General features: G+C 62.8%; 1 protein-coding gene across 1 annotated transcript; it reads right to left on the reverse strand.

Annotated features, from left to right (window-relative positions):
* Window positions 1-958: 958 nt before the first annotated feature.
* BEGAIN (brain enriched guanylate kinase associated) lies at window positions 959-14,296 on the reverse strand. The gene is made up of 9 exons (XM_069493136.1): window positions 14,181-14,296; window positions 13,944-14,042; window positions 11,798-11,908; window positions 8,482-8,649; window positions 7,065-7,131; window positions 5,946-6,053; window positions 3,627-3,710; window positions 1,961-2,398; window positions 959-1,852 (listed from the first exon to the last, which is right to left on the reverse strand). The coding sequence occupies exons 1-9, from the start codon at window positions 14,294-14,296 to the stop codon at window positions 959-961; spliced, it is 2,085 nt and encodes a 694-aa protein (XP_069349237.1).
* Between the last annotated feature and the right edge of the window lie 809 nt (window positions 14,297-15,105).

Here is a 15,105-nt window from a genome sequence, read left to right on the forward strand (position 1 = left end):
CAGATGCTGGGGGGCGTCACATGGGGTTAAGGGGCCCACCTTGGCCGCAGGGAGCAGAACTGAGGGATGGACACGAGGGCCACACGTTCCTGAGACCCGAGGCAAGGGGAGAAGAAACAACCCAAACCCAAACTCTTTCCACTGGTGTCTTTTATTTGTGAACGTCAAGTACAGCACTGACCGACACGGCATGCATCACAGACAACGGGCACGCAGGCAACAGAAACGGGGGTCAGAGTCAGGACCTCATTTCATCTGAGGCAGAGAAAGACGGTGTCGGGACGGACTCGGGGGGTCGGGGAGGAGCACCGGCCATACTGGGACGACAAACTGGCCCCACTCGGGACTGCGGACCACGAAAAAGCTCAGGGTGGTGTGTTGGCCACATGGTGAAAAATACACTTTTAAAACATTTTGTGTCCTCTCCTTCATTCCAGTTCCCCTTTGTGGACTGAACTTCGGGGGTTCCTTGTCGCTGGCTGGCTGGGGTGGCTCCCCACTTGTGGAGCTTGGGCTCCACGGATGCCTCCTTCCCTTCCCTTCCCAGGGGCAGGCCCCATGCACCCTCACCCGAAAAATAAAGGCGTTTTGTGTTGAGAACGCCGAGGCAGCCGTCCAGGGAGCTGGAGGCTTAGTGCGTCAGGAAAGACCCTTTTCCTCCTTAAAACTCGTTCTGCTTTACAAAAGGCGATGCTTGTCTCAGGCGAAGCACGGATGTTGCGGTGTGAAAAATGTTCTAAGGGGAAGTTCCACTGAGTGGGGCTGGGTGCACAAGACACTGTGGGGAGAGGGTCCTCCTCTTAGGTGCTACTAGACTACGGGAGAGGAGGCACTGGGGACACCCGAGTCCTCTCTGTGGGCAGGGTGCCAGGGTCATGGGGGTCTGGGCAGAGGTGAGGTCGCCCCTCTTGGGCGCCACCGGGGTGGGGCTGGAGGCCCATGGCCTGCACGCAGGCGCTCAGTTGAGCAGGGTTCCGTAGAGCTGGGCTTTCGTCAGGCTGTCCTTGCGGTTCAGCCCTGGGCCACCAGCCCGCGGGAAGGCCTGCTGGGGGCTGAGGCGGGCGGCAGCGTGCATCTCCAGGGAGGCCTCCATGGAGCTGGGCTCCAGGGAGTCCCTGGAGCCATGATCGGGCTCAGGGCTGCTGCCGCCCCCACATAGCTGCACCCCAAGCCTGTCCCCATCCCCCTCGCTAGGCTCATAGCTGGGCAGTGGGTCATCAGAGCGGCTGGGGCTGAGGCTCAGCTCGCCGCACGCCCGCAGGAAGCAGGCGTCTGCCAGGTGGCCCTGGGAAAGGTCGTCACCCTCAGAGAAGCTGTCAGCCTTGTAGTTGGCATAGAAGGGACTGCCACGGCCCTCAGACTTGTTACCTGCGCTGCCACGACCCACACCGAAGTAGCGCTCAGAGAAGCTGCCGGGAATCAGGCGGCGGGGGTTTCTGGCCGGGTACGAGTAGGTGCCAATGTCCTCCACGCTCGGGGGGCGCCAGTGGGCTCGCATGTCCCCAGCGGCGAGCCGGGCGTTCACCGGCTTGGCCCGCAGGCTCCACAGATTGGGAGTTATCAGGATGCCCTCCATGTCCCCGGGGATCGGGAATTGGAAGCTATCGGCTTGGTATGATGGCAGGGCCCTCCCAAACCGAGACCCCACCCCGGCCTCCCGCGGGGCTGCAGCCGGGCCAGAGCCAAAGCGAGTGCTGCTCTCATAGGCAGCACGCGGCCGGCGGCGGAAGAGCTCGTCGCGGCTACTCAGGTAGACGGGCTGCTGGGATGAGAGCGTGCTGGCCTGGCCGTGCTCCTTCTCCTCCGATGCGGCGCTGAAGCTGGAGTAGGAGCTGGACGTGGGCAGCGAGGCCTCGTAGCCGGCAGAGGCCTCGTAGCTGGCAGAGGCCTCGTAGCTGGCAGAGGCCTCGTAGCTGGCAGAGGCCTCGTAGCTGGCAGAGGCCTCGTAGCCGGCAGAGGCCTCGTAGCCGGCAAAGGCCTCGTGCTGGAAGCTTGCTGGGTAGGCCGCCGCCTCGGCCTCCTCCTCCTCCTCAGCTGTGCTGTCGGTGGAATTCTGGCCCTGGAGGAAGCCCGCCTCGCTCACAGATGCATCCACGCTGGGGCGCCTGTCGCGCTCAGGCTCCTCCGGGCAGTAGAGGGACGGATCGCTGCAGTAGATGTCCCCCTTGTACGGGGGCTGCGGGCCCGGCTTCTCGATCTCCTCACAGAAGGCCAGGTCACCGGCTGAGGCATCCGACAGCTGGGAGGACAGGCTGGAGGGTTCGGGCTTCTCCAGCACCTTGGCGATGACGCAGATGGGCACGCTGTCGGCGTAGGGTGGGTGGCAGAGCGAGGCGGGCAGGCTGCAGCCGTGCTTCTCCAGGTGCAGGCTCAGACGCTCCTGGAAGTCCAAGGGCAGCTGGAACAAGCACGAGTAAGAGGGGAGGGTGGGGACAGGGGTCAAAGTCAGCATGAGGCCCAGCGCTGGCCCTGAGGCTCAGGACCGTTGCTGTGACCGACAGGCAGACAGACAGATGAACAGGGACCTCCCAGCCTTCTCTGATCCCACCAGTGGGAGCCAGGGCCCAGGATGCTGTACTGGACAAGCTCCCAGGGATGTGTGTGTTGTCAGCACCTGGGGATCCCTGGTCACCTGACCTACCCCACCCCACTCTGACTGGGCCCAGCAGAGCCCAGAGGCTGCAGTCAGACTGGAGAAGCTGGAACCCAGGTCTTGTTCGGGCCTGACTTGCGGCTACAGCCCCCCATTTCCTGCCCAGCGAGGGGTTGACTTGCCCGCCCAGGCCCATGGGTTGTGTTGGGGGTGCACCCCAGCCATGCTGCCCAGGTGCTCCTAAATAAGGCAGACTCAGAAACAGATGCAACAAAGATTGAGGGGCCAGGCAGGCCAGGTGCCCTGCGGTGTCCGCAAGAGCACTTGGGGCCAAGTGGGGGTGTGCAGCTACTGTTTGATCTATTTTGTGAGTGTCTCAGGTATGGCCCAGGCCCCAGGGAATGGGAACACGGACAGAGGCCTAGGGTAGGAGATTGCATGTGAAAGGAGGGGCGGGGGCAGCCTGGCCAGGGTGGGGGTCCCTGGGCTAACTCTACAGGCTGCCGCCATTTGGGCAGGGTGGGCTGCTGCCCAGTCTGGCTCTGGCACCAGACAGGCCTGGCTTGAAGGCCTGGCTCTGCTACCTGCTCGCCCTGTGGCCCTGGCCAAGTCACTTTTCCTGAAGCCATTGTCTTGTCTCTGAAACGGGCACTGCCAGTAGTTGAGCCCAAAGTACAGGGTTCCTGTGAGGCTCACACGGGGCCACTGTGCCATGCCAGCCCTCAGGGGACGGGGGCTTGGAGCAGGGGCCAGGAGTAGCCCCCAGGAGACACTGAGGGGAAGAGGGAGCCTGGGGAGGCCAAGGGTGCTCTGGGAGGGCTGGGCTGCCCAGGCTGGGTCAGGGGGCGGGGGGGCAGCCCCTCCACCATCAGAAAGGCCAGGACACCACAGGAATGAGAAGGGACAGGGCTCAGTCTCACCCTGCACCATCCTCCTCAAGGGTGGGGAGTGGCCTTGGGGTGGGACTGGCCAAAAAGGAGCCCAGAGTGGTCCTGGGCAGGGATGTCTTGGCTGGGGGGCGGGGTCACGTTACCTCGGACACCTTATGGACCCTGCCGTAGGGCTGGGTGCACAGCAGCAGCTGGACCGCTAGGTTGCAGTCCTTCCTATAGAGCTCCTAGAAGACAAGAGAAGGCGTTTGGTGCAACTCACCCTGGCCGAGGTCCCGCCACCCTGACCAGCGCCGCGTGGCCAGCGGGGGTAAGGGGGAGTGGGCAGGGCCAGCTGTGCGGCTGGCAGAACAAGGACCAACTCCTGGCCCTGTCCCTCTCTGGGCCTCACGCTGTCACCTGCACAGCGAGGGCCTCGTTCTGACCTGGAGCTGCTGGAGCGTGGTGGGCCCTGCCAGGCAGTCCTGTGCTGCCGCGGCCAGTGCCCCTGGGGCCCTGCCAGGAAGGGAAGCTCCCGCCAGGTGGAGCAGCAGCAGCAGAAGGGCCTCCAGTGGCCCTGGGTTCCTCGTGGCCCCCAGGCTCACAGACCAGCCCTGGTGTCCCTGTCCCTTGGGCTCCTGGGTCCCTCCAAAGATGACTGGGTGGGAGTGCCAGGCACCAAGGGGAGATGAGGGATGAGCCCCCAGCCCGCCACCCCCATCTCAGACTCGCTGCTCACACCCCACTGTCAGCGTGTGGCCTGGCAACGGGGTGGCTGCAGGGCTGGGCAGGGACCGGGGCAGGTGTGTGACCCCAGGTCCAGGCGGGGATTGGCTCAGCCCCCTGGGCTGAAAACAGATGCAAACAGTAGAATTCGAGGGGATGGTTCTGCCTTTGCAAATCTCTGTTGCATGTGCCTGTGGACGGTCCCTGCACTTTCACTCCTCCGGGGGTCCCTATGGCGAGGGCTCTGACAGCCAGCGCTGGGTCCGCCCCGCAGGCCCTGTGACCCACCTACGTAGCCCCTGGGTGCTCCTGGCCGAGGGCTGCTGCCACAGTCCCAGCTCAACCAGGGCCAGGCTGTCCCTGTCATGGGCACCCCTACCTATGCCCCCTTCTGCACTGAGCCTGGTGCCCCCAACTTGACTTGCATGGGGGAAGGAGCCTGGGTCCCCAAGCCCCTCTCAACGCTGGCCTCCCGGGCCTCCCAGCCGGCTGAGCACTGAGAGCTGGTGCCTTGTGAGACCACCACACTGACCCCTGCACTCTCAGACGTCCTTACTGGTTCCTGTTGGCTACCTCAACCTCTCAGGGGTGCCTCCGTCCCCCGCCCCTGCCGCACACTTCCTCAGCGATCTCAACCCCTCTCTGGCTTTAAGCACCGCCCTGAGTGCCATCCTCCACTGCGAACAACCTCCGTCCGTCCTCACGACATCCGACATCCGGTTGGAAGGCTCGGAGGAGGGCTCGTGTGCTTCCCCAGCCTGGAAGCGGCAGGCGGCTCGTTTTGTTCAGGCCCTGAACCCCACAGCGGGGCTGGACTCGTCTCTTTTTCTCACACACACCCCACATCCAAAATCTCGGTTAATCCTGTTGGTTCCATTTTCAAAATATAACCAGACCCTCTTCTCCCCACACCCCCACCGCTATCATCCCGCGGAGCCCCCGCAGTCTGTTCTCAGCACAGCACCCATGCGAGCCCAGTAAAGATACAAGTGCAGTCACATTACTCATCTGGTCAGGAACCTTCCATGGCTCCCCATTTCACCCAGAATAAAGCCCAGATTTCTGATAGAAGCCTATCCAACATGGCCTCCTATTATCTTCCTGATCTCAGACCTGGGGACCCCCAGGGGCTCACTCTGGCCTCTGTGGGGTTCTCCAGGTTAAGCAGGCACACCTGGGCCCCTGCTCCAGCAGCCTCTTCCAGAAGCACCCTGTGGAAACCTTCAGGCCCTGCGACTGGCCACCCCGGCCCTGGTCCTTGCTTTGTGTCTCCCTGCAGCATTTGGCATTTCTAACATGCGACATGTTGGCGTTTTTATCTTGTTAACTGTCTGTCTTCCCAGCTCAGATGTGAACTCCACGTGGGCAGGCACTGCGGTTTGTTTTCTCTTTGCCTGTGTTGTTCACACCATAATCTTAGAGCCTAGTGGGCTCTGGCAGGGAGTAGAGGCGCATGAGCGGATGTATGGTCGGCTGCCAGGGCCTGTGGAGGATGTCACAGCTGCAATGTGACACTGGGGCTGGCCGAGGGCAGGAGTCCTGAGTGGCGCTGACCACACCCTGGGGTCAGGAAGCCTTGCCTTGGCCACCCTGTCCATCCACCTGTCCCCTGGGCCAGCCCCTTGAGGCTGGAGCCAAAGTACCTCCGCTCAGGGCCCTTCGGGGCCAGAATGGCCGTGACTCCCCCCGATGCCTGGGAAGCCCTCCCAGAACACCCGCTGGCACCCCTCTGTGGGCCACATGCACACGGCACTCACGTTTTCCTCGGTCAGCTTCTGGATGGTCATCTTGGCCTCCAGCAGGTGGCTGTTGAGGGCGACAATCTCGTGGCTCAGTGCACGCTTCTCTTCCTCATAATGCTGGCCCTGGGGACAGGGACAGTGGGCGGAGGGGGTCAGTGGGCAATTCCTGGCAGCTTGCCCAAGGCTGGCACTCAGCCCCATTGCTCAGTTGGGCCTCCTGTGTTGCCCCTACAGCCACTAATGCTGGGGTGCTTGGAGGGCCACAGGTGCAGGGCTTCAGAGCACAGACTGACCCGGGTTCAAGTCCTGGCTCCACCAGTGACAAGTCAGATGACCTTGGGCAAGTCACTGCCTCCCTGGGCCCCAGATTTTCATGTGTAGCTCATGGGTTGACTAGGGACTGAGGGAGGATGGCTGGCACTTGGCATGGAGCCCAGCCACCACACTGGACAGACGGGGAAACTGAGGCTCAGAAAGGAAAGGGCCCTTGTCCAGGGTCCCAGGCAGAGCCAGGCCCAGCCCCCAGGCCTGCTGGGCTCCCCTCTCTGACAGCACCTCGAAGATAGACAGGTGTTGAACACCTGTTTCCGATTTTCAAAACCAAACAAGCTGCTCACCACACCAGAAAGAAAGGGAGCCTCCTCCTAACGAAGGGGGCGCCACATACATGTGCCCCGTCCCTCCTTGACAGGTGCCACCAGCCCCATCCCAGAGGAGAAAAGGCAACGCCACTGAGGTTATTTGCAGGTGGTGTGATGGTCTCCACAGAGGGTGGTCACCCCACTGGGGCAAGGCACTGTCACGTTTATTCCTCACAGTGAGACAGAGGGGTTTCCACAAGCGGCAGAGCTGGGTCTTCCAGAGCCTGTTCTTCCAGGCTGGGTCCCGGGGCTGGCAGGCTGAGCTGGGCTCCCTGTCCCCAGGGCATGTCCTCTGTCCTGTAGCCCCGCTCACACTCCCTCGGGTCAGGGTGTCATGCCCGCTGCTCAGACAGCACGGGCCACACTGGACCTGACCCCTGCCTTAACCTGAGGGCATCCTCCCATTCCGAGGAGAAAGCTGGGGACAGGCCAGTCTCGCGCTCTGAGAGCCGAGCTGCGGCGCAGGAGGAGGTGCTGGGCGGGCGGGGCTCACCATGCGGTACAGCTTGTCCTCCAGCTCCTGGTTGATTCTCTGCAGCGCGGTGTAGTGGTTCTGGATCCTGCAGCGGGAGGCGGTGGGGTCACTGCTGTGCCGGCCTGGCCCTCCCATGACCCTCACAGCCCCTGAGCTCACCCACCAGCCCCACCTGGCCGAATGTGTGCTCCTCTGCACCCCATTAAAGCTAACCGTGTAGAGGCTTTCCTGGGTCAGGAGCAAGGACTGTGTTGTTCTTTCCCTATCCCAGGACTCCCCGGAGACAAGACGGGAACACAAGAGCCAGTGTCCTGTTGGGTCAGTTTACTCACACTGGACACACAGTTCTTACAAGCCTGGCTATGGGGCTGAGGGTTCAAATGCGAATCAGTAGGGAAGAGACTTGACCGTGGTGGGTCGTGGGGTGAGGCCGGGGACACACAGCAAGAAAGACACAGCTTTGCCTGGCAGGAAGGGCAGCACCAAGTGTTGGAATCGGTGCTTTGTGCTTCCACTGCTGCTGGTAGGGGGCTTAGAGACTGTGCCCATGCGCTAGACAAGCAGTCCCCAACTTTCTGGCATCAGGGACCGGTTTCATGGAAGACAATTTTCCCACGGATGGGCTGGGGGGTGCGGAGCTCTGTGGCGGTACCGGTCTGTGGCCAGGGGTGGGAGACCACAGCTCTAGACACCCTGTGTGCGGCGCCACTGCCCGTCTTGCCAGTGGGGAAACTTGGGGTGAGAGGTGCTTAGAGCAGTCGGAGTGGCAGAGCCGGGAGGCCCGACTGCACTGCCCCGGCCTGAGGTCCCACCACAAGCCCAGAGGACGCGGCCGTTCAGGGAGGGACCAAACAAACCAGCCCATACTCTGTACTTATTAAAACAAACCAGGCCAACGGCAGAGTTTGCATTCTCTGCATTTTCTGTTTAAGAGGACGGGAAAGTGTGTAAAACGTTTCAGAAAAATATCCATCTTGTATCTACAGGAGAAAAATGCTTTTAGAAAAGTTTGATGTTTGAGGGAGTCCGGTACACCTCGCTCAACACTTGGTCAGCTCCCACGCTGCTCAAGGGACGGGTCCCTAAACTCTGGTTCATCTCTGGGGTTAGACATCGGTACTGTGGCTGGGACCCGGGGTGGACCAGGGTCTGGAGACCGGGTTGTGCCTCATGCGGTCGCCTCACCAAATAGGAGAGAGTGAAGGATGGGGACCCGGAGCCAGGTCTGAAGACGTGCTGTGGGAAGAGCCTGTCCCTAGCAGCGGCCAACCCTGGCTTCCAGTCCCGCCTGGGCTGCTCTTGGCACAAAGTGCGACCCTGGGGAAAGAGGTGGCCCTCCCTGAGTCTCCGAACTCCGCAGCTGCGCAGGTCGGCGGCCTGGCGGGAGCGGAGCTGGCCGGTCGGACCCCCGGGCCCCTCGGACGCCCGCCCTCACCTGCGCAGCTTCTCCGTGACCTTCTCCAGCTCCTCCTGCGCGCGCCGCAGCTCGATCTCCAGGAAGTGGCGCGTGGAGTCAAACTCGTTCTCGAGCTTCTCCAGCCTGTGCGTGGTGTAGGACAGCCGCTTGCGCAGCTCGCCCTTCTGCTCCTGCTCCTCCAGATCGCTGCAACGACACGCGGCGGCCGGCCAGGCCGCGGGGCTGAGCGGGGGAAACTGAGGCCCGCGCGGGCCGGCGGGGGCGCGCCCTGGGCCGCGCCAGCACACGCGCTAGTGCCCGCGCGCGCGCACGCGGCCTCCCCGCGGCGTCACTGGAGAGACCGACCGCCCGGGGGCGGGGGCAGGGACTGAGCCAGCCTGGCTGGCCCAGGCGGTTCCTCAGACTCCACCAGTGCCCCCATCATGAATAAATCCCCTGTGGCCACCTTGGAGGAGTCGCTGACCCCACAACCTGGAGAGTGTAGGGGCGGTTTAGAGGATCCTGGTATAAAGAGTGCCCAGCAGCACCCGTGTCTCCCCGATGGCACAGCTGACCAGGGCCCCCGCTTTCGCTCCTCCACAGCGCTGGGGGGGAGACCGTGAGGCCCGAGTCAGCAGTGCCACGCCCAAGACCATCCCTCCCTCCCTTCAACCGGCTGTGTACCCCAGCACACTGTGTCACCTCTCTGGGCCAGGGGGAGGGTTAGCGGGGATGCCCCATGCCCAGGTGGTGCCCACCATGGTGGCCAGCGAGGTTTCGTGCCGCACTAGAAGCTCGGCAAAGCCTGGCCTGCTCAAGTTCCCCTTCCTCCAGGAAGCCTTCCAGAAGCCCAGACAGGGCTTTTCAGGCGGCATTATTTCCCCATAGAATGGGGGCTCCTAGAGGCCAGGACCACAGGACACAGACACCCCCCTGCCCTTGCAGGCTCAGGAAGCAAAGACAAGGCAAAATTTGCCCTTGTGAGCCACCTGTCTGCAATTCACTTGAACTAAAGTTGGGCAAAAGTGGGAGTGGGGTGGGTGGCCGTGGCCCAGGGGACTGGCTGTGAACTCCACGAGGGCATGGGCGCCACCTCCTGTCGTGTGGGTCACGTGAGGTCTGAGCCAGCAGCGGGTCCCTTGGAAGGCGCGCACAGCCCCAGGGGACCATCTGGGGCCAACATTGTTGGACGGTAACTTCTGGTGGGTTTGCTGTGGGAGGGGGAGATGTCGGGTGGGCAGTGCCAGCTCCAGACCATGGAGTGGGGACTGGAGGGAAGCTCCTGGGTGTCATGCTGGAGTCCTGGGTGTGGAAGGGCCTGGAACCCTGACTCTGCCCAGATGTGCTGTTCTCGGGACCTCCCCAGTCCAAACCCCACCGAGGGGTGCAGAGGGCAGGCAGGAGGCTTCCTCCCTGCACCCGTCCCTGGACCACAATCCCCCCCAGGTCCCCTGGGTAGAGGTACCTTCAGTCTCGGGCCCTGTGAGTAAACCACACGAGTTACCATGGGCATGCACCCAGCAAACCTTGATTAAGCATTCTTGGATTCCTGCCCGGGTCTGTATTTTTAAAAATAAATAAAAATAAAGAGTTGCTTACGTTTTTGAGAACCTCAGAGAAGGGCGGGGCGGGTCTTCCCAAGAGTCAGTCCTCAAAAGAGGATGTCGAGTAACAAGCAAAGAGGGGAAGCCCCGAGGCAAAGTGCCACCGGCTGCCCACGCAGGTCTGCCTGCCGGAGCGCTCTAGGTTGCTGTGCCCAGGCTCGCCCGCCTGCCTCCTCCAGGCAGCCTTCCGAGACTGCCGACCTCGAGCACCCTGCACCCCCAGCCCCAGGTCTTTCCCACTACAGGCCTTCCCTCCCCAGTGGGTGACGAGTTTCCTGGGGGCCCCCACACCATCCAGTGCCCCCGCTGCAGGCACGGTGTCTGGGCTGGGGTGGGCAGCAACCCTGAAGTTGGTTGTTCCCTGCAGGGCCTCCAGGTCTACCCATGGCCCTCAGTCATAGGACACAGGTGGGATCTTCATCCTGGGGCAGAGGTGAGGGCACTGTCACAGCCTTGGCCCTTGCTTTTCTGAGACCTGCACCCTCCGCTCACTGCACCCCTTTGCCCAGTCCTACTATCACCCCAGTACCCATAGGGTACCCCACACCCCCACTGGAACCTCTTAGAGCCAGTGACCTTCTCTCCCCTCCGCCTTGGACCCACTGTCACCTGGACGTGACCCAGCCTGCATCAGACCCATCACCATGCTCTCTCTTTCCTCCCCTTCCTGTTGCACCCCTGCCCCATCGTTTCGAGACCTCACAGCTGTAAGACAAACGCAGCCCCTGCCCGGGGCGCCTGCAGCCTCGAGGGGAGACAGACAGTGGACAAGGAGCAGAGTCGTCAGCCTGGCCCCTCAGTCACAGCTGATGCCCAAGCTCACCTGCCCCGGTGTCCTGTCCCTGACGTGTCTTCTCCCTATTTCTGCCCCTCAGCTGTCAGGCTGCAGCCCCCTTGACCTTGCCACGCTGCTCCTCAGGGCCCTGGTCTGCACCTGCCCCTCCCCCCGCACTCTCAGGCTGAATCTCCTCCGCCGGCCACGTGAGGACCCTCCCAGGCCCCTGTCTCCAGCTGGGGCCCCTCTCGGGCACCACCCCCCACCACATCCAGCTGCCGACCTGCCTCCCCACCGATGGCCCTCGGACATCTCACACTGAGCCGTCCAACGCAGACCGCATCAACCATGTTCCCCACCTGGGGGTGGGCATGGTGACCCCCGCTTGTCCCTTACGCTGGTCACCAAGTCCTGGAGGTTTAGCTCAGTGGCCTCTGCCTCCTGCCCTGGGTGAGGAGGTGACCTGGCAAGTGCAGAGCTGGGTTGGGGGGTCCCCGGCATCTGGAAACAGCCCCTCAGCAGAGGCAAAGGGAGGGTGTGGAGCCAGGTCTAGGGGCTCGGGAAGCCCTGAGACTGCTGCCCGGTGAGGCCACCTGGCTTCCAGCTGTGTCCCGGCCAGTTAAATCAGCATCTGGGCCTAAGCTCACTGTGCGTGTGTGTGTGGTGTGTGTACGCACGCGCGTGCTCTTCGTGGTTCCCTCCTTGCACACAGGAAGCCCATGAACAGGGAAGAGTGACGAGCTCACCAGGCACGTAGTGGGGCCTTGAGGGAACCCCGTCTGACCACGCCCAGGGGACCCGCGCCAGGGATGGAGCACATGGTTGGGGCATGAGGATGATGTGCCACTGGCCTAGGAGACCCCCTCCCTCCCTGGGTCTCCCTGTCTGTCTCAGGAGTTGATGTAGACATGGGAGGGATGTCTGAGGACAGATGCAGAGACACCAAGGAGCGGGGGGGAGACAACAGGTATGTTACCTGTCCCAGAGTGAGGGCGAGGACCTGGCCAGCCGGCCCTGCAGGACTCGGGACTGCCCGAGGCACGAGGGCACCCAGGGGCTGCGCAGCCTGTGGGCAGAGAGGACAGAGCTGCTCAGAACGGCGGGGCAGGCGGGTGGGGGCCACCCCAGGCCCACCGTCGGGCACGCAGCCACAGCCCTTGGCTGAACCCAGAGATGGGGACTCCATCCCCACCCCTGCCAGGAAAACTCCTTGTCATCTGCAAGATGGCAGGGGCAGAGGGGTCTGCAGGAACCAGAGAAGGGGACCCCAGCGTGTACACCTGCCAGCCGTCACTGAAGGTGGCACTGAGTCCCACCGTAGCAGGGTCACCAGCCACTTGCCTGGTCCCGCCACCAGGGGACAGGCAGTGATCCCTGAAGTCGGTCTACCCCCAGCACTCAGTCACAGGACAGACGGATGGGCAGGCTCTGGGTCTGTCTGGTGCGCGTCTGTGACAGGGTTGAGTTCCCGTCTGGCAGGACTCAGTGGTCAGGATGGAGGGACAGGGTGGCCCAGCCCCTCTCCCCGTCCTCTCTGCCGGGAGGCCGCGGTGGCTGATGTATGGAGCTGGTCGGGAGTGTCCTGTGGGCTGTGGGGGACCTGGTGGGTGTTAGGTGTCCAGGGCCCACTTCACCCTCCCCTGGACCCTCTGCTCATGTATCCCTGCCAGTGGCGTGTCTCGGCTGGACAGTGGGTGTGGTGGGACGGACACAGGCCTGCCCCGGTGCTGCCCTGCGGGAGGAGTCTTAGACATGTGCCTGCTTGGTTGTTCCCTTCCTGGAGTCTCTCGGGGGACCAGCGAGGGGCTGGCAGAGACGTGTGCAGGGAGGCTCGGGCAGCCTCGCTGGTCCTGGGGCCAAGGCCAGAGATCTGATCTGCTGCGAGGGGCCGGTACTGTCAATGACGCTCCCGACGCGGCCCCAGAAACCAGACGCGGGCAGATGGGCGTGCGAAGGGAGAGAGCTGTATAATCCTATTTTTAAAAAGAGCTGCTTACAGACAGCCACAAACAATAATGGAAGCAAAGAAATGTTAATGTTGTTACGTCTGGGTGGTGGGATGCTGGCTAATTTCAATTTTTTGTTTTATACTCTTCTAGATTTGTCATATTTTCTACAGTGGCGATGAAAAATCAGAAAAAATTTACTAAGGCTCAAATTTTGGTACCAAAAAAAAAAAAATCACCATAACCATGGATTTGCTGGGCTGAGGGAGAGCTCTTGCCTGGGCTGCAAGCCACGCGTCGATCGTGGCTTCTTTGAGCCTCTGTTTCCTCATCTGTAAAATGGGGCCTGTGCCCTGGTTTCCTGAGCTGATCTGCAGAGGTGAGCAGGAGTCGGGGCCCCGCACACTGTGGGGACGGGGTGGTGGGAGGCGCAGTGGCTTGGCCTCTGGTTGTCCCCTTGGCCTCTGGACTGTGGAACTCTGGCCCCAGGGTCCACCCTCAGCAAATGCCCCCAATGCTCCTAGAGGGGAGAAAACCGGGGCCCAGAGAGGGAAGCAACAGGCGCGAGATTGCACAGCGAGTCTCAGCGAAGTAGAGATGAGAATCAGGTCTGCTGGGCCCTCCTGGGCTGCCGCCCTCCCCTCAGCTCCCCTGCGAGAGCCGGTGCCCCCTGCAGCTCGGCGCCTGCGGCAGGAGGGCCGCCCTGCCGGGACCCTGCCACGGTATTTGGAGAGGAGGGCAGACACGCTCCGCGAGAGGACAGGAGAGGGAATTGATGGCTGCCCCCACCCCACTGTCAGCAGAGACACAATCACCCCAGCAGGAGCCTGCAGAGCCCCATGGGCCCCAGGGACGACCTGTCTTGGTGTCACCCCCAGCCAAGTACGGGGTGCCACCTTCTTGCTCCTGCTGGCAGAAGGTCCTTGTGACCGCTGGGCAGAGGGATGGACAGAGGGTTGGCCTCGGCCACCGAGGCTGACCTGCCCTGAGACCTGGCCTTGGTCATCCCAGGCCACCCCCATGGACATGGGTGTCCCCATGTAGAGAACAGGTGCTGCCTGGGCCCTGTGTGTCTCTCAGGCTCAGCAGGAGCCGGAGGCGCGTTCCACTCATCCGCAGCAGACCTCCCCTCTTCCTCTGGGGACAGCACTGTCAGCAGACGTCCATCTTCCTGACCAGGGGGTGGCTTTGAGGGGCTTCAGGGACCAGCTGCGGGTCCTTGGTGGTGGGGTGGAGAACGGGACACCCAGGGTGCTCCCTGGGGCCCTGCTGGGCCTGGGGGAGGGAGGTCACATGGCACCAGGGAGAACCCTTCCTGGCTCCATGGCGTCCTGGGGACGCAGGAGCCAGGGCCTCGGAAAGCGCTGGCAAGGTTTCTGGGGGACAGAGGTGCGCCCTGGAGGTCAGTGGCACCATTCCTCGAGGTGCCGTCCCTGCTGCTCCTTATGGTGACAGGCGGGGCGGGGCTGAGGGTATCGCTGTCCTACGGTCAGCCAAGGGCCAGAGAGCCAATCAGCCTGTGTCCCCATGATCTTCGGGGCCCTGCCATGCCCTGGGCTCAGCCTCTGCCTTCTCCCCTGGCCTCTGCTCTCAGCCTCGCCCCACAGTCATGCTCCAGCAATGGCGAACCGCCAGCCAGCCTTAACCTGCTACAGGCAGTTTCTCCTCCCGGTGACTCTGCCCCATGTCTGCCTCGATCTTACCCGCTCCCTCCTGCTCCAGGTTAGCTCCTCCCACCCAGCACTACGGCACCCCCCCCCCCAAGGGGTCAATTGCTGCTTCCCTCATTGGCAAGCGTCACCAGGGCTGCGCCGATGTTCTGTTTATCACCAGGTGCCCCGTGCCCAGGTCTCCTGCCCCACCCTTGTCCCCCGAAATCCATTCTCCCCCCAGCGGCCAGAGGGCTCATCTTTAGACCCGACCAGACCACGCTCTGCCCCTGGCCCAAACTCCCCAAGGTCCCCTCACTGTACCCAGATAAAAGCCTCCTGTCCCCTGGCACCCCTACTGCCCCAGCCTGCCCTGGTCCTCTCTTTTCTGGCTCCGCAGGCCCTGCCCCTCCCGTTGGCCCCCCTGCCCCCTCCTGCCCAGACGGAGTCAGGAGATGGGCTGGAAACGTTTCACCTCACCTCGTCTTATCAGGCGCTGCAGCCCTGCCCCGCCCGCCCCTCTCTGCCAAGGCAGGGCCACGTGCTGGCAGCTGGCGCTCGGTGTCCTGGTGAGCCCTCAGTGGGTGGGCAGACCCAGGGCTGGGGCAAAGCAGGCCAAGCCAGGCAGGTGGACAGGGCCATGGCAGAGTCACCTTTGAACCTTAGTGCACTCTCCCTCTCCTGCTCAG

Source organism: Eulemur rufifrons, chromosome 2, assembly GCF_041146395.1.
Source record: "Eulemur rufifrons isolate Redbay chromosome 2, OSU_ERuf_1, whole genome shotgun sequence".
Lineage (NCBI taxonomy): Eukaryota > Metazoa > Chordata > Mammalia > Primates > Lemuridae > Eulemur > Eulemur rufifrons.

Bases quoted from the DNA above. Each gene is read 5' to 3' on its own strand.
- BEGAIN (XM_069493136.1), bottom strand. From the start codon at position 14,296: ATGGGGACACAGGCTGATTGGCTCTCTGGCCCTTGGCTGACCGTAGGA. The intron at 3,711-5,945 runs GTGAGTGCCGTG...CTTGTCTTCTAG, and splicing joins AGAAGCTGACCGAGGAAAAC to GAGCTCTATAGGAAGGACTG. The intron at 2,399-3,626 runs GTAACGTGACCC...TGCTTGTTCCAG, and splicing joins GGGTCCATAAGGTGTCCGAG to CTGCCCTTGGACTTCCAGGA.